This window comes from Stylophora pistillata, chromosome 9 (genome assembly GCF_964205215.1).
Source record: "Stylophora pistillata chromosome 9, jaStyPist1.2, whole genome shotgun sequence".
NCBI classification, from domain to species: domain Eukaryota; kingdom Metazoa; phylum Cnidaria; class Anthozoa; order Scleractinia; family Pocilloporidae; genus Stylophora; species Stylophora pistillata.
The window spans coordinates 18,985,201-19,009,297 of NC_142527.1; the positions used below are offsets into that span (position 1 = coordinate 18,985,201).

Sequence of the window (24,097 nt, forward strand, 5' to 3'; positions counted from 1 at the left end):
CCAACGCAGAGATGTAAAAACTACTTCTCGAAATGAAAATGCAGCTCGCTGATATCCACAAGATGGTCAAAGATGGAAGAGGAACTAAACCCACTGGTAAAGGTAAGAGCTTGGAATGTGGGCAAGTTTTAGACTTTCAAGAGTTTAAGATGTAGTCGAGTTTCCCGATGCGTTGTACTCGATAGGAATCGCATTGTAAATGAAGAAACTGTTTTAAAAGACTACTAATCAAGTACTGTAATACGAGGCAATCTATGGGGCAAATCAGGTTTCTGATTGAATTATTGATTGGTGTACGGACTGACTTTATCAATTGACAGACTGATTGTTAAACTTGCACTTAACTAATTATCAACGAACTGGCCGTAATTGGCTCTTGTTAAGATTCAAAATCATTTAACTACCCCCTCTTGATTGAATCATGATGAGGACCCCATGCACTCGTCCGGAGCTCAGACTGTTTCTAGCAAGATCCTTCCCCTCCCCCCTCTCCTTTCTTCCTTCCTGCACGACAAATTCTTTCCGAGTAATATAAAAAGTATTTTACATAGAAGCCTGTATTAGTTTCCGTTTTAACTTGATATGAGATCTTTTTTCAGAGCATAGAAATACACCCTGTTCACTGCAGTCTGAAGGACTGCTATAAGGAGAATAAGCCTCCCCCGCTTAGAAGGACCACTTTGTAATAAGCCAACTCCCCCCGGTCTGGAAGCCATAGAAATCAATAGCCACAAACACGGTTGGGGCTTATTAGAGCGTTAACAGTAGCACTTCTTCACTTTATCCCTACAGTTTCGAAGAGCCGCGCCGAACTGTACAAATCTGGTCAAAGGATCAGCGGTGTTTATACAATAGATCCTGAGGGTTTAGGTGCCTTTGTTTTTTTCTGTGACCAAAAGACAGCCGGTGGGAGGTGGACAGTGTTCCAGAATAGACAGGACGGTTCTGTTGATTTCTTCCTTGGCTGGTCCGACTACAAAAATGGTTTTGGTAATCTGAATGGAGAGTTTTGGTTGGGACTGGACAAGATAAACCGCCTGACAGACAGTGGGAAGTTTTAGCTTCGTGTGGATCTGCAAGACCCTAATGGAAAGACAGCGTATGCCTTGTACGATTATTTTTCCGTTACCAGCGAGAGAACTAAGTACCAGCTCAGTCTTGGAGCTTACTCGGGTGAGGTTATCTATTAATGTTTAGGACGCCTGTAATATCCAAAGCAATTGAATTCAGGCAATAATGAGTTATTCTTCTTTAAAATACATTATTAAATCCACTTTGAAATCACTATGACAATAAATTTTTTTTTTAAATACATTATGAGATGACTAAGTACCAGCTCAGTCTTGGACCTTACCTGGGTGAGGTCATCTATTAATGTTTAGGTCGCTTTTAATATCCAAAGCAATTGAATTCAGGCAATAATAAGTTATTCTTCCTTAAAATACATTATTACATCCACTTTGAAATCACGATGACAACAAATTTGTTTTTTTAAAATACATTATTAACGATCCCTACCGCAAAATAGCGAAGCGATATGATTGGCTTTCAGCAGTGTGATTAACTCACGAATCACACTATTTCTTTTCTATAAATCGCATTGTTTTCCTCACCTAAAGATGGGAAAAAGTTTTTAATTTTTGTCCCCAAAACTTTTCTCTCTTTCTCTTTTTTGTGTTTTCCTTTATTTAGAGCTAAGCCATCCGCAAATGCTGTTGCTAATCTAGAATCATTATAAATTCTCTGATAAACACAATTCAGAAATTATTCACCTCAGTTTTACATGGGAGGAAATAAGTTATGATTGACAATGGGCAAGAGAAGTTAAGATTCAATTTTTTTTGAAAAATAAAATGATCTTTTAATTATCTGAAACTCTAAATTTGACCCTAAGTTAGCAGTTAAAATATTAATTTTACGGTTTTAGCAAATTTCAGGTACAGCTGGTGATTCTCTTTCCTATCATCGTGGTTACCCCTTCACAACTAAAGATCAGGATAATGACGTCAACAAGAGTGGTAACTGTGCTGCAAACTATAAAGGAGCTTGGTGGTATAAAAGTTGTTACCATTCGAACTTGAATGGTCAATATCATCACGGAAAACACTCAAATGCTGATGGTGTAAGCTGGTTTCACTGGAAGGGTAGCTACTACTCTGTCAAGAGAGCGGAAATGAAAATTAGACCAACAGGGTTCTAACATCGCAAAGGAGAGATTAAATCCTAAATTTTGTTTGGTTTATTAAAGAGAAATATTTGCCTAATCAGGTTATTTTTCTTGTCTATCATGATTCTTTCCTACCCATTTTTTTTTTATCTCTCTGGCCTCTTTTTATAAACTTTAGTCTCTCATTCCTTTTCTGGGACCTTCCCTCTTTCCCTGTCTTTACTCCTTGCCTTGTTTTATAGGTTTATTTCAGGATTCAAACTAAATAAGTGGGTGAGGACTTATTGGAAAATTTCCTGATGAATCATCATGACTAAAGTTTTTTTTAAATTGTAGCATCTGGTTTGAGTTCATTATAAAAAGTGATGCGAGGTTTCTTTCAAACGTGTCATACACAGAAATTTGCAGACCACAGTATTTTTTACAAACTTCAATTAAGATTCAAGAGTCGAGAGCTGCTGCAACTAAAATAGCAGGCAGGAAATTTGTTTCTCCGTGTTATATGCCCCTTGCCGTTTGTGGAAGATCGAAGACTTGGGTACGTGAGTCGCAGCCAAAAACCCCATTCCTTCCTCACCTCAATACGCCCAAAGTACCCAGTCCCCAACCCACTTAAAAAACCACCCGATTCGCTCGTAATCAACCACTTAACGCATACGGGTGGTCAAAGTAGGGCCTATCACGTATGCAATAAACGTAAGCGCCCTCTACTGACCCCTTTAATTGACAAGCCGCTTTGTTCACAACGTAAACTATTAGGTTATTGTGTCCTAGGACCGGCGTCTGACTTTTCAACTTTAAAATAGAAAGGCAATCCCGATTAGTTTATTCAGCGGAACAAAAGGAAGTGCTAACCACGTTTTTCAACGTCGACCTTCTTCTCTGTTGATTAACTTTTGATTTTGAAATATGGCTTCGGGGCCGTTAAATTACCGGGACTTTGGAGAAACGGGCCCCTGCTGCTAGCTGGACTGCTTGTAAGCGTTAATTTATGCCAACTTTTATCGCATTCTAGCAAAATTGGATCAAGTCCCCGCGTCAACACTCCTGCGTGGCGAGGTCCTGGATACGAAAAACCAAAATGGCGGGTCAAGTCATACAAATCCTTTTTCTCTTTACGTTAGCTTTTCGACATGGAGTTTCTCCTTACATAATGCATTAGTGATAACTGTTATTGGCAAACGAGACGTGACATGTCAGTCCTTGAGAAACTCACCAAAGAGGAACATGACAGGTAAGCATGATGGTACATTTTTTATCAGTTGTATAATCAACCTTTGAGTACGTTTCTAAGTCAAATGAACGAGTTTTTAAATTGAGGGCATATTGTAAGATGTCAGGAGTGTGTTGAAGCGAGCTCTTGTTGCAAAGGTGACTCAAAAGTGAAATCGTGTCGCGAAGTTAAGTTTTTTCGAAAATAATCTCTTTCCGATCGCCTTTATTACATGATGTAGATAGAGGGTGGGGGAGAGTTCCTTCTGATGAAGTTTCTGTGAACTGACAGCTGTTTTCAGGGACACAATGCAAGATTATCATTCAAAAAGATCGCTCGCTTTCTGAGTTATCGGCCTATAACATTCTTAGCTGTTGAAATCAAAGGCTCATAAATGAAATATGTTTAATTAAACGAAGACTTTGAATGCAAGCTACTAGATAGATCAGAGAAGCCTGCTCTTGAACAGGGAGCCTACTTTCATTTCGTTTCGATTGTGTGTACATTATTTAGACTTCTAAGACTTCTTAAAGAATGTAGTTGAGTCTTTCCTGTAGGCCAGCTTGAGGGGAGTAGTCTTTCCTTGACTCAATTTTAATGAAACCCTTTATAGAAAACACCAGGGAGCTATTTTCTACAAGGATCTTTGGTTCTGCTGGATAATGTCACAAAACATATTTTTTAAAAGGGGATAAGGGGCAAGTTTGTAGGGACCCTTATTAATCCTAAAGGTCATTGCTTTAGAGGAATTAGATACCCCATATCATGAATAAATGTGTGAGCTATGTTAGTAGACATCTAAAAGCTTGGTGTGGGAACATTGTGGCAAGACAAACAGGTTTTATTTTGGTGGAAGGCAGGGGTATCTAATGTATTTGGGTAAAATAGAGAATCATGTGGCCTCTGTATTGTATACTGACTTAAGGCAAATAATGCATGTCTGAGAGATATTATTCTACCAAACGATTTTTAAGGAGAAATATATTTCAGGGAAGCCCTTAACACTATGATAGAGGCAGAAATAATTTCACAACTTACACAGGGAAACAGGATTTTGTAAACATCTTAATTTTCAACTGAATAAAGGCTGATAGTTTCGAAAGAAACTGTTTGGGGCTGCGTCGGTGAGAGCAACGAAATAATTTGGATATATCAACAAAGTTGAAATGGTAAATTAGCCACCGTAATGATTACAAAAGCTGACATTTCGAGCGTTAGCCCTTCGCTCCGACAAAGGGCTAATGCTCGAAACGTCAGCTTTTGTAATCATTACGGTGGCTAATTTACCATTTCAACTTTGTTGATATATCCAAATCTTAATTTTCAGTTGGGTTAAAAAAAACAGCAAATGAAAACTGAACAAGTAATGAAAACTTCTAAACTGTTATAAATGAAATAATTACAAGGATGGGAAAACTTTTCAGGCTACAAGGAACAAACTTATGATATTTCAAAGATGCAAAGTAGGAATTCTTCATTTTAGAACCTGGATTTAGCTGTGGGTAATGCCCTTACCCATTGAGCTATATCAACAGTCAACTCTTTCCTTTTTTTCTGTTCTTTTGTCTTAGTGATCAGGAATGTCATTTGTATGTAGAAGCAAAAATCAATCAATGGCCCATTGTGTACACTGATGACTATAATATTGGTTTCATGGGTTTGGAAAGGCTTCATCCATTTGATTCAGGAAAATGGGGGAAGGTTTTTCAGTATCTTAAAGGTAGGAAATGGAATCCTGTATTTTTGAGTCATATAAGGTTAAATGCAACCTGCTTGCATTTTTAAAAGAATCAATATATTAATAAGAGAAAATTTCAAAATACACTTGATAATAAATATTTATAATAAAACTACGATGTTTCGAAGTCATCTTGACTCCATTATCAAGTAGGAGTGTTAGTTGTAGTTTCGAGATTAAATACAAACAAAGGTGATAGAGTACATTAGAATAATAATTGTTTAGTTGTCATTGGTGTTTGACGTGTCAGTGTGGGCGGTATTATGTTTAAATAAATACTTTTGCACGTATTGAGTCTGACTGTGTGTTTAACTTCGGTTTCCGTTCACGAATAAATAGCATTTCCTGAATAAGGCAGTCCAGTTTTCCTCTGCATTTCTTAAGAATGGAAAACAATTTGGCGAGGTCAGTGAATGCTACACCATGGACTTCCTTCATATGCCTGCCAATGACCGAGGCTTATGCTCCTGTATGTGTTGGTGAAGATGGCGTGTGGTGTAACTGATATAATCTGCATCGCACAAATCACATTTAAAATAATGTAAACAATGCATTGGTGATTGATTAAGCAGGTTTCTCCTCTTGTATCTTAAGCTTTTCCTAGATCTTGTGACTTGTGAAGACTGGTTGTAGGTTAGTTCAGATTTCTTGGCTAAGATCTTTCAACTGTTGTCTTGCTGCATGGGCCGATTTTTGGTCTTTAAGGAGGCTCGAAAGGGTTTTTTTTGACCGCACAGAGAATGGATTCCAAGATACACGCAAGCTAATTACTCGCGAGAGAAATAAGCGATAGTGTGTGCGATCAGATCCGTGGGCGAGTTGTAACATGGCTGCCATGAGCGTTTCAAAATTGCCGGCACCTCTATTATTTCCAGTAGAGGTGGTTGTTTGAGAAACAAAAATGGAAAGTTTACTTCTTGAAAGCAAGAAGGAAACTGTTCGGATGGTGGGATTCTTGCCAAAAGTGGTTGAAAAAATTTTATTTAATGAGTGAAAGGAGGATTGTGAAGTCGACATCCCATCAATAAAGTCGCGTCAAGTGCATTCGGTAGATCTTACTTTGTTCAGCGAAAAATTTAGGTGGATACCTCTGAGTGCTAGGATTTGTTTTGCATTGAATTTGATTCCTAATAAAATGAAATGACCGAAAACTTTCGAAAACAACTCACTGGAAGATGAAAAGGAAAATGAAATTATTGTTGGTCCAGGATGGTAAACATTGACAGTTTTATTAACAGAAATGAAGAAGTGTAAACATTGCCACAAAAATAAACATAATTTTCAGTAAACAAGAGATCGTAAAAATGTAGATGAGACTTTAATTCTAATTCAACCACAGACGGTAAATTAAAATAAAATATTCATCTTTAACTTGCGAGAAAGATTGTAAATATTTCCCTTGATAAACTGTAAATTACAACTACGAAAATGAAAACTGGCATTTGTTAAGAAAGGATTGCAAAATTTGTTTTGTTTTCCAATTAAACGGAATGATGAAAGTTCACGGTTATGACAGTGGCAAAGAGAAAAAAAGAAAAATGAAGTCAAGGCTTGTTCATACCTCTAGTACCTCGAAAATGATAGAAATTTCATCAAAGCAAATTCTTTTCACTCCAAATTGTTTTCACTCTTCCACTTCAAATTGCATATGAACAATTGTATCAGTCAATCATGGTAAATGTGCATTGTCGAATGAGGCCTTCGATCAAGCCATCTTCTTGGAACAGCGACAAGATACCATCCAGACGTTCAATGGAAATCTTCATCTTTCGACAAACATGGTCCAGAAGCTGGCAGATGCTGGTTTGTCTCATGTTACACTACAATCTCTGTACAAGAAACTCAACATTTAAAGGCTTCAATGGAGTACTGGCCTTGGCACCATCTGCAAAATCAACTTGGCATCATATATCGAATTCAATTCCGCTAGAGAATTCTCTCCGGAGTTTCTCTCTGGAGTTCATTTCCAACTCTTGGAACGGTAAGCAGTCTGAGTCTCAAATGATGACTCACTTTTCAGGAATGTGTAAAATCACAAAACAATGTGAATCCATCTTCAGGATGAACAATATTTTCCATGCTGAGGGCATCCATCGATCCGCGGACACGGCCGGACTCATCCTCGTGAAAATGAGCCCTTGAGTCAGCGGTATTGTTTAAAACATGTGACCGGATATAAAAGTGTGAGCTAAAATTGCAAAAACTGGAAATAAAGCTTGCTAAGTTGATGAACTAACATCTCGAAAATTAGTTTGGTGACCTACCCTGATTTTTTTGTGTACAAATTAATTTCATCATTATGCGTTCCTGAAGAAAATTTTAAAAAAATTTATCTAGTGGAAATTTGTTTACATTTTAAAACAGCATTTTCCTAAATAATTCAAGTTCTACTAGATAATTTTTTTAATATCATGTATACAGGTAGAGAATGTGATGATGTTTAAGAAATTTGAAAAAAAAAACTAGGTCAGCAACTTGGTTTTTGAGATATCTTTCAAAAACTGAGTTTTAGAGGGTCTTTTAGCACTACTGTACTGTTGCCATGGCAACAGATAATGCCTGACGAACCCCCTTAAAAGATTGCCCTAACATAGTGTTATGCATATGTCAAGTCATTATCCTGATGATAAGTTTGACAGTCCCGATATCTTTTACTGTTTGGCACTTGCTGTTAATTGTGGAAAACCCTTTCAAGCCTCCTTAAATGGCAAAATTATCCTGATGGTTTTTTGTAAATCCGCGTCAGTTGCAGTTGGAGTTTCATGATGGCCTTAGGTTGCAGAATTCTTGTACATGGCGATAGCTGAGTTGACGAGATTCAGTGGGTACTTGAGTTTTGTAAACATCTGCTTGATGTGCTTGCATTCATTTGTAAATGATTCACTTGTTGATGACAGGTGATATGTTCAGACCTAATAAAAATTCTTGCTCTTGAAAATAGGAAAAAGTTCCTAGTGACTGGAGCTCTAAAAATTATCCTAATATTGTCTATATATATGAATATGTATTTTGAAACTTGAATGTTCAGCTTAAAATCTTGACTGAGGGCATGATAATTTATGAAGTGAATTTGTGAAAATGGAATTCTACATCTGGAAAGCTACTCATCAACTGAAGTCTCCTACAAGATCCTTCGGTGCCTTGCTAACTTCCCGTAAATATCCTCCCAGCGCATCAATGATAATATTGCACTGGTTTACATGCTGTCCTGGATATCTCTCCTGGTGCTCCCACCCAGGTGGTCCATACTTAGTTGCCTTCTCAATGGCTCTCACGTCGTGATTTTTTGTCCATGGGTAGCCCATCTCAATCAGTAATACTTTCCTTATTTATTCCTTATTACTGTTATTGTTATCATGTTCTTCTTTTTCTTCTTCTTCTTCTTCTTATCATCATCATCATCATCATCATCATTATTATTATTATTATTAACTTTTGAAGTATAATTACTTTGATGCACTTAAAAAAAGAGTGTTTTCCTCAACCAGGTCTCCCTTTTACTAGCGGTAGCTGTATGGACAAAACAAGTAGGAATAAAATTAAATTTTGTTAACCACCTGCCAATTATTGTGAGACATTTTTTAACTGATAGTCAATTGTTTGAGGATGTGGTATGGTTTTTTTAAAATTATCTTTAAAATTATGGTGGTTGTGGATGAATTTCAAGTGCTCCCTGTTAAAATTGAATTTTTGATAAATGTTTTGTGTTTTAGATGCAAAGATGGTAGATGATAGCACTGTTGTGACACCCAGAGAAGCTACCAATGATGATTTGTTGGTTGTACACACAGAGAGCTATTTAGATAGCCTAAGGGTGAGAATAATCTTCTAGATATCTTCAGTAGGTTTTCAAATTCTAATGAACAACAGTTACTGTTAAAGACAACCCCAGAGGTGGACATCTCTGCTTATGGCCTCCTGAACAAAGTTCTGAATGTATAAGTATTCCATAAACATTTCTTATTAATAACTTTATATTCTAGCAAATTAGCCACTGTGAATACTTGCTTTAAGGTTTTCCACAAGGGAGTGTGGGTTATACATTATTTTATAGAAAATTCCTCAAAGATAAGCCATCGTAGAGAATTGATTTGAATTGAATTAAGTTGAATCTCAACAAAAACTATGGCAGCCAACAACCAGAAGCTTGAAAAACCTGGAAGCTCAGAGAGTGTTAGTGATTTGAGGTGGCCATGTCTAAGTTAGAATCATGTTACTCTTGGGCAGTTATTAGGGATGTAATTGATCGATGGCTCTATAAGGAAACTTGCAAGGGTATGGGTTGTGCATAACAATTAAAATAAACAATACAATGGAGACTACCAGTAATTGATACAGAGAAAGGTGTTTTTTTATAAGAATAAACTCCAGAGGCTTATGCAGTCATTTTCCTTTTGGATATTTGCTTTTAGAAGCTTATCGCCTCTATTATTACAATTCAGGTCTAGCTTGTATGAGTCAAAGCTTTTTGAACTACTCACTTCAATCATCTTGACCATTTAATTGTTTTAATTTGTTTGTTGGTACAAGTACAGTGCACTGTAGAACATTGCTAGCCCTGTTATTTATTAACTGGATAATAATTTGCTGTACATCTCTTACAGTGGAGTGCCCGTGTTGCCATGATATGTGAAGTGCCTCCCCTTGCCCTTCTGCCAAACTTTATTGTGCAGCGTAAAGTCCTCAGGCCAATGAGGATTCAGACTGGTGGATCAATACTGGTAAATTTGCCAGATTATTTTGATATATAAACATTAATTATATGCATGCTGGCCAAATTGTTATCATTTGACATGTAAGCCCAAGGTCCATTATTTCACAAAAATTATTTCAAAGTGTTACGGTAACTGATTACTGGCAGAAAGATAATAACCTTGCTATTTCCATGAAACACATTTTATTTAACTGTAAACAACGGGAGATAACTTAAACGAGCTAGCGACTACTCCTGGAACAATCCAACTAAAATTAACTATGTACTTCTCTACGCTTATCTGACCACAAGCAAAGTACTGTCCTTCTCTTTGGTGAAATCTCCTGAAGACTTCCTTCGCAGTATCACACTCCATGGTAAACAACTCTGGACTTGACAGCAGAATGCCAGTCTCATCCAAACGGGAAAATCCCTTCACTTGTCACTTGTCACACAATATCACTTAAAGATCACAAATAGGGAACGAAGTGCCAAATCACAACAACAACCCGACTAGCGAGCTGCTTATATAAGCATCCGAAGAGAGTCTAGAAGTTTCCATTTATAACCATTACAATAGTAAATATTTATAACTATTACAATAAACTCTATTTTTAAACTGAGTCACAGTTCTAGAAAATTCTTGAAACAACATATCGCGTGACATTGACTTTTGCGAACTTTCCAGACAATTTCGATCCTTGTAACAAAAGTAGTGACTTATTTGATTTTAGGGTACTGTATTTCCTCAAATATGAGCCCACACTCTGATAAACATCCTTTCTCTAATAAGCATCCTCACCCTAACAAGCACCATTCCCTCGGTAAGCGGCCACCTCTTAGGCCATAATGTCAAACAAGCACCCTCTTGAATAAGTGCTCCTCCCTAGTCCCTCACTTTCTTTATTAGTAGGGTTACAAGGGAAACCTATTTCTATTGCCACTTTACTTACAACTTACTAAGCTTGAACCACTTTGCAGTTTGTACAGGAGAATATTTCCTTATCGGTTAAATCACTTCCATACATTTCTATCCCCATGTACTAGCTGCTCTTCATGTGTTCATGGTAAATGTTATAAACTTCCAGGAACAACTGGACTATTCTTTAGCCTTGATGAGCTGTAGTTTTTATGATAATAAAATTACTGGGATGCATTTGATGAAAATAGATGATAATGATTAAGTGTCCCCCCTTGAATATGCACTATCCTTCCAAAAGCACCCCCACTTCTAGCCGAAATTTTAAGTAAGCCCCAGGGTGCTTGTTTGAGGAAATACAGTAAATACAGAAATTTAATTTTATTTCATACGTGCATGTTTACGTTCTTATTCCACCAGGCAGCTAAGCTTGCAATTGAAAGAGGCTGGGCAATAAATATTGGTATGATCCTTGTTCATCTATGTCTGTTATAATGCCTAATTGATATGGTGTAACTTTGTATTTTTTTGATCTGTGGTCTGGATGTTGGTGTGAAAATGTAGGACTGTCAATGATTTTTTTTTTCCATTTTTCATGCCATAAGGGGGTGGATTCCATCACTGCTCTGGGTCCCAAGGAGGGGGCTTCTGTGCTTATGCAGATATAACATTAGCCATCAAGGTAAGCTATGTGGCTCACAAATTTGTTTTCTTATTTAGCCTCTCTTAAAGGAGCTCTCTTACTGACAATATACTAATTTTATAATGGCTTTTTTTGACACATAGATTTGAAATCAAAGCTACCTTAAACTTGAAGGATGATAATGTGAAAGTGTTGAAGTTTGAAAGTGTTAAGGCTCAGTATTTATGAAGATTTCTGAGTAGTTGTTCCTCCAATTTTTTCTTTTTTTCAGTTTCTTTTCAAGCATGTGGATAGTGTGAATAAAGCCATGATCGTTGATCTCGATGCCCATCAGGTATTGTTTATTTGATGCAGAAACACATTGCTTAGCCTGTGGAATTCAGATAACCTGGCACTAGGCATCACTTTAAAAGAAGGCCTGGTTGAACATACTGTGATCAAAAGTGGCAGAGAAGGGGCTTGACTGTATCATTACAAGCATAGACCACTTTTCATTACTGGCAGGTCCAATTACTCTAATTCATTGCAATGTATGTATTTTAGGCCTTCTGGCCAGGACAACATGTTTAGAAACAAAAGCATTTCCTCTCAAATGTGAAGATGAAAGGGCTACATGTAGTTTTCATGCATGGAAAAGAATAATATATTTAATTTATCAAGTCTGCCATTATGAAAGAACTATACTCTGACCAGTGTAAATGTTGTAGTTCAATTTTATCCTTGGTTCAAATTTTATTTTCCTTTGTTTCAAACTCATTATCATACATTAACGTGACCGAGAATAAAGGAAAGTAAAATTTGAACCAAGGATAAAATTGAACTACAACATAAATATTTTCTGATGCATTGTTGTTTTTGTCAGGGTAATGGTCATGAAGCTGATTTTAATGGAGATGATCAGGTGTATATCATAGACGTCTACAATGCTTACATTTACCCAGGGGATACCAAAGTCAAAGGTAACACACCTGCTACTCATCGTATTTGGTGACATTTGAGGGAAAAAAATTTTTCTTATTTTCAGAGATCCTAAAAACTGGGCTGGGGGAGTTATGCGCCGATGCAAAAGCACATAATTTTAGCTCAAATGCATAATTTGCATAATCCTGTAAAAAGTGCATAATTTCCGCATAATTCTCGATATTTCAAAAAAAATATATCCTAAAAGATAAATTTAACTACCTTCAAAACTTTTTAAAATTATAGTTTTTCAAATTGTAGTGAATTTTGATGGCAAAAACTGTATTTTTAATTGAAAAGATCGTCTCAAACATGCAGGAAAACAAGTAAAATCAAACAGGCCTCTTGTCTTTTGCTGCTGGGGATCTGGGCTCTAATTGTTGATTTACAAGTAGTATGATTGGAGGAAAAAGAACCAATCAATGCTTCCGAAAGAAAAATGGTGCCATTTTGCTAAAAGTATTCTTTTCTGTTCTTTTCGTGTTTAAAATGGAAAGTTTTTTCAAACCAGAGAAAAAAAATTACAATATAATGGCCAAAGAGAGAGTTAAGCAATATCCTGGCAAATAATTATTAATAATTAGGTTTTCTTAATATGGACTTACATATAAATTAAAAAGATATGTAAAATTCAATACTTTTAATATTGCACAAATTGCATAATTTGTGCATAATTTGTGCATAATTTGCTAAATTTGGTGCATAATCACAGAAGAAATGTGCATAATTTCTCATAAAATAGTGCATAATTCCCCCAGCCCTGTAAAAAAAGGATACTCCTTAGCCTTGGATAAAAATATGTACAGGTATTCCGAAAAAGAAGATTCCTTTGGATTTATAAGTATCTCAGTAATGTGGCTGTTAAGAGGTGCCAGTGAGGCCTGCTCCCTCAGGAAATTCAGGTGGGGGGGGGGGGAGGGAGTGGAATCCCTCTCTGATCCCATTTATACATGAGTTTGGTAAAAAAAGAACCTACTTCTGGTATATTTTTCATCAGAACAATCATTTGCTAGTGTTGAGGTGTAGCAGAGGATATATCTCTTAAGTTAAATAAATACAACTGTTACAGTTAATGTATTCATTAATAAGTTTTATTGTTCATGGGTCAGCCATTCTTTCATTTAGATATGAAGCATTGTCATTCAGAAATTATAAAAACACCCAAGAAGCTAGTTGAGTTGCTCTAGACTATGTCATCTAGCAACATCTGTGCATCTTTTTCTTGCATGCTTTTTATCTTGATGACCCTACACTGGTACTTGAATTAATTAATGATTTCTAATCATTTTTCCTCAGGAGCAATAAAGAAGAATGTGCAGCTAAGACATCATACAGATGATGAAACATATATTCCACTGTTGAAGAAGTAAAGGGGCTGTTCTTAATTATTTTGTTCTACATGACTGTACCTCGACTTCTTCTTAATTTTGGTGATAAAATGCCTACTATTTTTACAACTGAAGTATTTTCTCATTTGTCTCCTTCTGATTAACAAGGTTTATCATCTGTTTTCAAGTACATGTAAACGCAATAGTGGAACTTGTCAGCGCATGATTGTCTTTTAAATATGACTTGGAGTACATTGTTGTAACTTATAGATTTCTTCATAACTGGTCACACACTTCCATTTCTTTCTTTAGGCACATACCAGAAGCTTTAAATGAGTTTAATCCTGATATCATAGCATATAATGCAGGTGAGCTACAGTGTAGGCATTACCCGATCAGGTACATTGTACTGTCTCATCAACTTTAAAAGGGTATGCAAATATGGAATTCCATCCCTAGAACTTTCCAAAATGTATTTATTTATTTATTATTTTACTTTTTGGTAGGCAGAAGAAAAAAAAAAGTAGACAGTGGATTCCTTATGTCAGCAGTAAAACTTAAATTGTAGATTGACATTAAGTGACACACAAATTGAAAAACTTGGCAACCAGCTTAGCATCCATTTGTGGAATCCAAACCCCATAATGTACCTTTTTCAGTCCGTCTAGTATTCTCTAATAAATTATAATTTTATGATATTATATATATTCTCAATTGGAGTTTAATTTTTTCTGAAATCTTTAATTGGCATTGACATAAAATAGATGCAGCTGTTCTTTGCCAATTGTTGATAGAACAAGTTAGAAGAAATCACTAACAGTTTGAGCGGAGGCAACTTAAATTTATTGATGAATTCTTTTTACCTGTACAGTGGGCTGTGTTGAGAAAGGCAGTTTGATTGTGGTCTTCTAGGAACACGAGAAAAACCAATGTCTAGAAAAGGAGTACTATATACACGGTATTATTACATACAAAGCTCTTTTAAAGTTCTTGACTACATGTACTGTAAATGAATTCTTTGCAGGGACAGATATTCTTATTGGGGATCCTCTTGGTAACTTGGCAATAACACCACAAGTATGTGAAAGCTTGAACTGAAGATACTCAGTAGAGTATAACAGTTAGAGTTAATTAACCCTTTAACTCCCAGAAGTGATTAACCTGTAACTTCTCTCTATAATATCCCTACATGATCCAGCAAACAGGTAATGAGAATACTCAAACTTATCAGGTAGAAGTTGCTACCTTGATTGAACACCAAATTCTTGTAACCAATTTACAAGGAAATTTGTAGCAACTAGAGAGGTGAATTCATAATCAGATCTTGGGAGTTGAAGAGTTTAGGGTGACAAAAGATTAATTTATAATTGTTGTGCATTATTTGAGAGGCAACAAATATCAACTGGCATAATAACCTTTTCACTCCTAAGATCTAATTAGTAATAATTTCTCCCATACAATTCCTGTGATGCTAGATCAGAGAATTTGGTATTTGATCAACAAATAATCCCCCCAATTGATACTAGCCTTTATTCCCATGACTTGTCTGCTTGATATTGTGTTGATATTTTATGGAGAAATTCTGTCTTGTTCACTTGTGGGAGTTGAGAGGTTAAGAATAATCATAATGATCTGCCTGCTAATATCTATATTCTTCTTAGCTGATGGGTGAGGCAAGAGGCAAAACCCCAGGGGTTGGCTCAGGACTAATACAAACCTGATAAATGTAAAATATAATTATTATGTACATGTATAGTTAACAATAGCGACAAAAACCGTGATCACCTTGCAGGGAATCATTGAGAGAGATCAAATTGTGTTTCAAGAAGCTCGGCAGAGAGGCATTCCAATCTTTATGTTGACCTCTGGAGGATACCAGGTATGTTACAAATTAGAAAGAAAAAACTAACAAAAAACCAAAAAAAAAAGAATATGAATGCGTAATCCTTTACACTCTAACATCAGTTTGTTTTTCTCCGTACTCTTCTCTATACATTTCTTAAGGTGCTGAAAATGAGATTTTTGTCGGCAATCAAGAGCTTCTGTAGTTGGTGACCATTGTTTTTCATTCTCATGACCTTTATATTTGATTTAAGACATTATAACTGTAAAGGGAAGTTACATACTTTTGAAGAATTTGAATTGAAGCGAGCAGTTTGGAAGAGGATAACAAATACAATTTTAAACCTTGCAAGTTGAAAATAATTGTGTTACATTTACTCTGAAATAGAATTTAATAGTACTTTTGTCATTAGTTTTATTATTTGATTACCAGTATGTTTGGTAGAAAGAAATTTATATGCCACTGCCATATAACTAGTTATACTGATCATGCCTTGTCTTTTTGTTTCAGAGGAGAACTGCGAGAATTATTGCAGACTCTATCCTAAACTTACAGGAACAGGGCCTTATAAGCTGCAATTATTCAGATTCTGGTAAGGTTCTCGCACTAAAATGCAAATTATGAAATCAGTCTGTGTTATTACTCTGTCCTTACCAAGATGCAAATACCAATTTTCTATACTTTTTGTAATCTGTTTTGTATAACTTTAGCTTCCAGAAGTTTGTGTTAGATAACTAAAATCAATTTCTCCAAATTGATGCATGTACATCTCTGATTTCTGATTACCTTTCTGCATGAAAATGTTTTCATTGTTAGGGAAAATTAATTCTTAGTCACTTCTAAAATGTAATTTTGAATTGACCCCAAAAATGGCACTTACAGGATCACAAATCACAGTTAAGTAGGATTTGTCAAATAAACTTTAAAAAGTGGCTTTAAGCCATTATCATTGACAAACTAAATTCATTTGTTATTTTCAGTGTAGTTAGAAACCATGTCAGACCCTCAATTGATACTGTTGATGTAATAAGGTATTAGGTCCCTCTTTGTTGTTACCAGCTGTTTCAGACCCAGGTAGGTCAGTTCGTTCCCAGTCAGTTGAAATAATAGTCTAAAAGAATAAACAAGCGGCGCAAAAAATCACCCACAGTTGCTGCTATTGTTAAGAAAGTCATTAGTATAAATAATAGACTGTTCGATTAAAAATATCACAGTTACCAAGCACTAGTTAATAAATAAGTTTATTATCCAACTGTAGTATGTAGAATACAAATAAGGCCCAAAGTGAGTACATAATTATTTTTATCTCACAGTCTTTGTACCCCAGAGAACTGTTTAGACAGGTTTTCTTGCTTAAAACAAACGAAGAAAAGCAGTTAGATGCCATCAAATTTCATCATTTATTGAAGAAAATAGAAACAGCAACATGACAACACGCCAATTATGTTCCGCTTTGCATTTGTTCTGTTGTGCACTCCCTGTAAATAAATATCTGCAAAATTTACCCAAACTTAAATAACAATTTAGCATGTTGGATAAAAGATCTCATATTGAATGTTTTGTTGTGTAGTATCGCTGAATATTTTTACTCATTGTTTGTGTTTTGACTCACCCTATAGGCTTGTCAAAATATGGCACAACCCATAAAAATACTCAGCCACACTACACAACAAAACATCTAATAAGATGTTAATAGAAATAGTAAAATCAACAACGAAACAAAGTTTCCGTGACTCGTAGTTTCATGCTTTCGCAATCATCAGACCGTCTGATGATTGCGAAAGCATGAAACTACGAGTCATGGAAACTTTGTTTCGTTGTTGATTTTACTATTTCTATTTATGCTCTACTTTACGTATTGAGCACTATACAGCCAGCTAAAGCATCTCCTCCAGATAAGATATTAATATGTATTTGTTAAGGTCACTATGAATTGACTGGGTACGAAATGACTGTGGGCACAAAACGACTGGATACCCATTTTATCATGTGCTCAGGAAAAATGTATGAAATTTAAACCCTTATCAACTCTTTCCAGTTTGTGCTCCCATAACCTAATGTGAACTTAACATAAGATTAAATGATTATGATACAAACTGTCTGATTTTATTATTCCAAAGGACCAAGGGGAAACAGAAACAAGAGTGAAAGTAGAATGACCTATAACACCTTTTAGAACAATCTGTAATTGAGATTTACAAGTTTATGTTCCACAAATTATGAATTGAAAGTACAGTGAAATATTACTTATGCTGAAGTATTAACTGATAAAATTTGAAGAAGCTGAAACTTTGATATTAACTTTTATTATACAGCTAGTAGGGCCTGTGGGTACTATGAAGCAAAATCTGTGTTCTGGTTGGCTACCCAAGTGGGTAAGATGGGACTACCTTGCCTGCTTGGGATTGACCGCTTTGATTAGTAGCAAGTATTTGTTTATAAACAGGATTTGTCTTGGCAGCACTGGACTGGGCTTTTTTTTTCCAACACTTAACAATAAGTTTGATGTAAATATGAATAAAAATGTTATTGTCTCACCAGTATATTTTTAAGCCTCATTCTAGTCAAATAAATAGTATTAATGTACTCTCTGGACATTTCTAGAGAAAATTCAGGAGTCAGAATTTTTAATTAAAATGCAATCCAGGTTTTATTTCTCATTATTTTTTTCTAACTGAATATATTTAAGAAATGATGTACATATAAAGAGTTTAGTGAAGCTGGTATAGTTTAGAAGAAATCTCAGAATTAAATGGTAGCCTGTTGTTACTGTAAATTTTTCTTTGTTTCAAGATTATAGAAGTCAAATTTCAGAAATCCGAAGTGAGTTGAAAAAATTAATGAATAAAGCTGACATGAAATTCATCAAAATTATAGTTCAGAGAAGTATACGAGTCAGAGGTTCTTTAGTTGGTGATTACTTTAGATTCATTCTATAATGACCTCAATCAGGGATTTTATTAAGGTTTTCAGACTTCCTCTTGATGGTCAAACCAGGTGGGCAAATGTGTCCTCAGCCAGTCAATTCGCCCTATGCCTGGCCCTTAATGACACCCCAGCTTAATGTGTGATTCAGGGGTGATAATTATTGTAAGGTGAAATTAGGTGTGTCTTATAAGGGCTCAAAGGGTTAAAGGAATGTGCAGAGAAATGCCTCTGAAGGCTTTTGATGCACTCTCTGCTTCTCTCTCTTTCACAAAAGACTACCTGCCAAAGTGCAAGGAGAATCTACAAGTTCATCAAAAAGTCACTCAAGAGTGACTAGCACATAATTTCTCCTCACAATACCAGCTTTGAATCAAACATTAAAGTCATGAGAATAAAGGAAATAATCACCAACTAAAGAAGCTCTTGATTGTTAACCAAGTTCTCTTTGTCACAACCTTGTCACTACAAAATGTATGGAGAATAATTATGCATACTGATGTTGGGGAGTAAAATGTTAAACAAGTGGTGGACAATCACATGTTTTTATTGGTGTCATAAGTCTTTAGAGACTCTTTATTAAATGCCTTGAACATACTAGAAACTAAATGTACAGTACAACCAAGACAGGTTAGAAAGAAATATTATAATAGTACAATTGAAATGTCAATAAAATTGTGACAACTGTATAAAACTCTTTAACATTTCTATTTTGTGGAGCTGACAAAGTTGTCAAAAATAATTGCATGTTTCCCTTATAATTTTATGCATTATCACAACTGTTACAGCTTTTCATAAAATATTGAGAGTTCCTCATCTACTTGTCGTGTTAAACTGCATAAAGTAAGCTGCTGTAGGGGGATTGGTGTAGACTTCGCTGTCAAGATAATCCATTCTGAAAGGAAAGCAGAGGATAAAGCAGTTAAATTCTCTGTTGTCTGAATCTTATTTCTCTTTCATATGCATTTAAGATGACAACCAATTGCAATAAGCTAGTCTTTTCAAAGACCTTTTTCCCCCCAGGTCATTCTCCAAAATACCTGTGCAATAAGCACAGATAATAACATAAAGTGTTACTCAGCGTTAGTGTTAGCTAACAACTGCACAAGTTTGTGTTACATCTTTGCAGCTGTGTTTTACAAGAACAATGCCCTCATTTTTAGCCAATCAAAAAAAAAAAACTTCAGTCCTACCAACAACTTGTAAACTGTCTCAGTTAAGGTCCAAGGGTAACCCTGGCTGCCTTCATATTGTAGCTAGAGATTTTTAAATCACTTGGAAACTTACTTGGCTCTCTGTTCAGCTGCCAGTCTTCTGTTCTCATCTGCCTGGTCCTTTTCAATCTCTTTTTTCTTTCTTTCAATTGCACGTTCTGCTATTATTCCTGCCTTGGCCTGTGTTAACCTCAATCTACTGTATTCCTTCTCCTGCTCTTCTTCCTCTTGTTTCAGTCTCTGTAGACAACATTAACTTAAAGTAAATCATAACAACTATCATAACAGCACTCATTTCAATATTGTAATTGTATTCCATAACTTAATGTTTTTGCATGTAACACACACACAAAAAAAATTAAATGGTTCAACAGTCACTGAGCTGATGATTGCATGAGTCATGCCGAAACCTGTCTTAAGAAAGTTTCCCTGGTGAATCTGCAATTTATTTTAATCATTTTTAGACTTTGAGAGTCCACTACTTCATTGTGCCATGCTTGTAACTACTACTCAAAAGTACATGTAAGTTGAGAGTCAACTCGAAACTCAAACTTTGAAACTTCAACAGTCAAGGTAAATTCAGAAGCTCACATTTTGAGGATTGATGTAAAGAATCATGTTTTAAAATGCTTCAAGAACATATCGCTTTATGAACACCTTTGTAAATAGGTTGATATTTAAGCTCCATTAATTGTAATGACATACTTTTTAATTCATAATATGTATGTAGATTTCTGTAGTTTTTCCAAATTCATTGTAACATAAGATATGTAGTTTTATCTTATGATGGAATAAAGACTTTTATTATTATTATTATTATTATTATCGAAGATCTTGATCAACAGTAGTGGGGAAACTACATCACACTTATCTGACCTCCTTCTCCTCCATCTGTGCTTGTCGAATGCGTCTTATCTCTGCCAGTTGAGCTGGAGTCATTCCCTTCCAGCGATCAGCGATCACCCTATGAGGTCCAAAGGCACTCTGGGCCACATCAGGATTTTCTGTAAGCATGTCGCCAAACACAGAGTTAGAGATTTCAGTGAAGTTGTCATCTTGTTCCTGCTGTTTCTCTGCATCTTCTTTTGCCTTCCTTTCTCTGGCCAAAGCTTGATTCATGTCTTTAGTTGCCATATTTATTGCGCGCCTGCAATCTGCTTCAGCACTGGCAAGTTCACAAGCTCTTTGGTCCATTTCTCTTGCCTTTAAATCATAAAGATGGTCTGCATACTTCTGATTTGCAAAAGCTTGATCTTTCTCATTTGTCTGTTGTTTGATCCATTCCCTGTATAATCAGAAAGGGATAAAAAAAATTTAACTTTTAATTAAAAAGTGTTGCAAGTACAGGGTTCATGCCAAATCTAGAGTTCAATTTTTGCAGCAACCCAGCATGGATGTTCAGTAGCATAAAGCAACTCTTTTACTGTTAAGAAATTTGCTAGGCTCTTGATCATTTTACCTGAACCAGTCTTGGAAATTGTAACTTCAACTTTGATGCCAACACTCAGCTGTAACATGCACCCTTTTAATAGAGAAAAAATTACTCAGATAGTTCCCTTACCGTGCCTGTTCTTGCTGTAACTTTCCACGTGCCTTGCCATTCAAATCTTCCCCGACAAACTTCTGAAGTGATGCCACTCCACAACGAGGGTCATCATCTGATACCCTGGCAGGTTTATCTTTCTTCAAACTATCAGGATCATTCAAGTCAAATTCACGTCTACCATCTGGCTGCTGGTGAGATTGACGGAATTCATTCACAGCCTTATTCAACTCCCGCATATCATGTTCCTGACGCTTCTGAAGTAAGATGGTGATTTTATCATTTCTTGTCATGTCAGCAGCTGTAATCGTAACAAAAAAGATTTCAGTTAGTAAACATAGAACATTGATCATGTTTACTTTTAGTAGCCTTAGTCACTACAATGGTCACAAGTTGACCAACAATCACCCAGAAGCTGGTCGTCTCCACAGCCTGATAGTTAGTTGACACCTTAATTAAAACACATCCTGACTAATGGCTGTTTCTTTCCTTTAACTCTAACTCCACCCGGCAGATCTTATTCAAGACCTTGGGTAGAAATATTTATCAACTCAAGATTCCTGACGGCACAGTACTTAAAGTGGAAGTATCAATCGAATCAGTCTAGATACCAATCTGCACTGTACACATGATTTGAAATAACTTCATGTACAGTGTACTTAATTATTCCATGAGTGCGCGTTGGATATGAGATAATAGATAGCCAACGAGGGGCATAGCGCTGAGTTGGCTATAATCATCTATCCAACGAGCGTGAGTGGAATAATTGTTTTATTAAAAAAGAAACGCTCCCAAGATATTAGACATATCTTCTCGACTTTATTTTGTAAGATAAAACTGGATGCTGCAATGTACAGATATTAGATTATGGTATATTGGCCCATATACTATAATGGCTAAGCCAATAAAAAGTCTTGAATTGCATATCCAGTGATCCAGTTTTTAATAAAAGTAATTATTAAAAACTGGATCATTGGATAATGCAATTCAAGACTTTTTATTGGCTCAGCCATTATGGTATATGAGCCAATATACCATAATCTACAAATATGGTAAGCATACACGTCAGCTTAAAATTATAAGGGAGCTAAAAAATTTAAGATTTGTTAAGATTTGTCTAATATCTTGGGGGCATTTTTAATAAAACAATCATTCCACCCGCGCTTGTTGGATATGAGATGATTACAGCCAACTCATATCCAACGCGCACTCATGGAATAATTGTTAATTATAGGATACACAAACATACTGTTTCGTGCTATCATCTAAGGCCCTGTTTACAAGCAGGTAGGGTAACCCTAGTGCTAGGGTTACCCTGGCAGGAGGGTTACCCTAATGCTCCCACATTTCTTCTTTTTTTTCATCGCCGTGTTTACAAGGCAGCTAGGGTTACCCTAGCACCAGGGTAACCCTAGCTGCCTTGTAAACGCTCTGCTGGGGATAACTTGCCAACCCGGGACAACTTTTTACTTGTTTCCAGACCCTTTGAACATTGATAACAATGTGTGTGGTTACCAAGCATAGGTAAGTTGTCCTGGGTGGTAGGTAACCCTATCTGTGAAATTTTGCTTGTAAACCTGGGCTATCTTTGACCTGCCTGCTAGGGTAACCCTAGCACAAGGGTTACCCTCCTCGCTTGTAAACAGGGCCTAAGTCTGATAGCTACGTTGACATCCAATTATAGTAGTTATCAACCCTGATTCAAAGTCTGACTGGCTGAGGAATACTTTTCTAGTTTTTGCATTTCTAGTATTTGCTTTTCTACGGGCCAATCTCGATATAACTTTCTGGCAAATATGCCATCGGCCATCCGAGTTACCCAAGCCAGCAAGCTAAGCTTGGTGTTATCTTAACAACCTCAGAGTTTTCTTTACATTTTATTCGAGAGATATTGTTTACCTCTCAAATTACCAAAAAGAAAAGAACGTGGCCATTTGTGGGGAATATTTTTCTATTTGCAGCTGTCAGACACTACAGGAAAGGGATACTTACCAAACGCATTATGTCGCCTCTCCTCTTCAACTTCGCGTCGTGTACGATCTTGCACTTGCTCGTTAAGCGCATTCAAGTCAATCTAAACATAATAAAAACGAGGAAAAATCTTGAGAATGTTTCAGTGGCATCAAAACACCCATAGCACAGTCTAATACCAGCTAACCCAAACCGGTTCCACAGGTGGTTCAGATTAGCTCAATTTCAATCGGTGTTCATTTTCGAACCCAGTTTCGCGTTCCCAGTTAAAAGAACAAGAACATTCAGACGAATACGACAACAAAATTATAAGAAACACTACTCTTGCCTTTCTAAAATCAATGCAATCTTTCAAGTATCACTTTCGCTCGCGTTCTTATCGTCATTTCAAACTAAATCAACAAGAAATAAACACTTACCCCAATGGTTCGAACACGGGCGTTGAATATCCTACTTTGGCGCTGCAACTCTCGATTCCGTCGCCTCTCTATGGCAGCGCTTTCCTTCATATCTACAGGAAGGTCGAGCTTATACATTTTTCTTCCTTCTCAAGATATATACACAACCGCAACCTGGCTAGATCGTGGATTCTCTTAAAGATTTCCCCTGTATTACAGCTACGCTTCTTGTTGCTTGCCTTTTGTATCCATCTCCTTTGCTTTTGAACGGTTGCTAGGTAACATATGCATACCATGATGCATTGCAAAAGATACTCGCCTCAATCTCCATCTCCCATAAATAGGTCCGCACCACGTAAAATAACATTCCTCGAAGTTTGAATATGTAAAAATGAACAAGTCTTAGACGCACACTATGAAATTAAAAAAGAATGTAAGTATTCCGAACAAAGAGTAGATTTAAAAGAATAATTTGGATTATCAACAAAGTTGAAATGATAAATTGGCCACCGTAACGATTATAAAGAATGATTGCAAGAGAT

The 24,097-nt window shown here is 36.1% G+C and overlaps 3 protein-coding genes and 1 pseudogene across 7 annotated transcripts in view; 2 read left to right on the plus strand and 2 right to left on the minus strand.

Moving 5' to 3' along the window:
- LOC111331330 (ryncolin-2-like) overlaps nucleotides 1-2,264 on the plus strand; it is a 2,503-nt gene extending 239 nt beyond the window's left edge. Inside the window, exons 1-3 of the mRNA XM_088733463.1 lie at nucleotides 1-102; nucleotides 793-1,173; nucleotides 1,938-2,264. The exon at nucleotides 1-102 is cut by the window's left edge and continues 239 nt beyond it. Coding sequence (XP_088589589.1) covers nucleotides 33-102; nucleotides 793-1,061 — 339 coding nt within the window. The 5' untranslated portion in view covers nucleotides 1-32 and the 3' untranslated portion in view covers nucleotides 1,062-1,173; nucleotides 1,938-2,264. The remainder of the gene's footprint in view (nucleotides 103-792; nucleotides 1,174-1,937) is intronic.
- Nucleotides 2,265-3,212: 948 nt separating this feature from the next.
- Nucleotides 3,213-19,123, plus strand: LOC111331332 (histone deacetylase 11). Of its 5 annotated transcripts, none has more exons than XR_015991417.1 (15): nucleotides 3,213-3,401; nucleotides 4,952-5,100; nucleotides 8,832-8,932; nucleotides 9,723-9,839; nucleotides 11,151-11,193; nucleotides 11,336-11,412; nucleotides 11,645-11,707; nucleotides 12,236-12,332; nucleotides 13,630-13,699; nucleotides 13,974-14,029; nucleotides 14,686-14,738; nucleotides 15,454-15,540; nucleotides 16,015-16,096; nucleotides 16,321-16,578; nucleotides 17,625-19,123. XR_015991417.1 is itself a non-coding variant. In XM_022936425.2 (14 exons), the coding sequence occupies exons 1-14, from the start codon at nucleotides 3,361-3,363 to the stop codon at nucleotides 16,335-16,337; spliced, it is 1,053 nt and encodes a 350-aa protein (XP_022792160.2). In that variant the 5' UTR covers nucleotides 3,213-3,360; the 3' UTR covers nucleotides 16,338-19,123. The 5 variants fall into 5 exon arrangements, 3 of the variants coding, with proteins under 3 accessions (XP_022792160.2, XP_088588390.1, XP_022792158.2); XR_002694906.2 differs by having other exon boundaries at nucleotides 3,214-3,401; nucleotides 16,485-16,578; XM_022936425.2 differs by having other exon boundaries at nucleotides 16,321-19,123.
- The window catches only part of LOC148723663 (uncharacterized), a 270,515-nt pseudogene continuing 251,796 nt past the window's right edge, over nucleotides 5,379-24,097 (minus strand).
- LOC111331331 (RIB43A-like with coiled-coils protein 2) lies at nucleotides 18,959-23,828 on the minus strand. Its single transcript, XM_022936422.2, has 6 exons — nucleotides 23,577-23,828; nucleotides 23,179-23,260; nucleotides 21,205-21,487; nucleotides 20,520-20,928; nucleotides 19,717-19,883; nucleotides 18,959-19,324 (listed from the first exon to the last, which is right to left on the minus strand). Exons 1-6 carry the CDS (start codon nucleotides 23,691-23,693, stop codon nucleotides 19,243-19,245), a joined length of 1,140 nt encoding a protein of 379 aa, XP_022792157.2. The 5' UTR covers nucleotides 23,694-23,828; the 3' UTR covers nucleotides 18,959-19,242.

Coding starts and splice junctions, on each gene's coding strand:
- LOC111331331 (XM_022936422.2), bottom strand. CDS start 23,693: ATGTATAAGCTCGACCTTCCTGTAGATATGAAGGAAAGCGCTGCCATA. Junction 19,884..20,519: donor CACAGATGGAGGAGAAGGAG/GTCAGATAAGTG, acceptor TGTTGTCTACAG/AGACTGAAACAAGAGGAAGA. Junction 19,325..19,716: donor GCAGCTGAACAGAGAGCCAA/GTAAGTTTCCAA, acceptor CTTTCCTTTCAG/AATGGATTATCTTGACAGCG.
- LOC111331332 (XM_022936423.2), top strand. CDS start 3,361: ATGTCAGTCCTTGAGAAACTCACCAAAGAGGAACATGACAG. Junction 3,402..4,951: donor ACCAAAGAGGAACATGACAG/GTAAGCATGATG, acceptor CTTTTGTCTTAG/TGATCAGGAATGTCATTTGT. Junction 14,739..15,453: donor ACTTGGCAATAACACCACAA/GTATGTGAAAGC, acceptor ATCACCTTGCAG/GGAATCATTGAGAGAGATCA.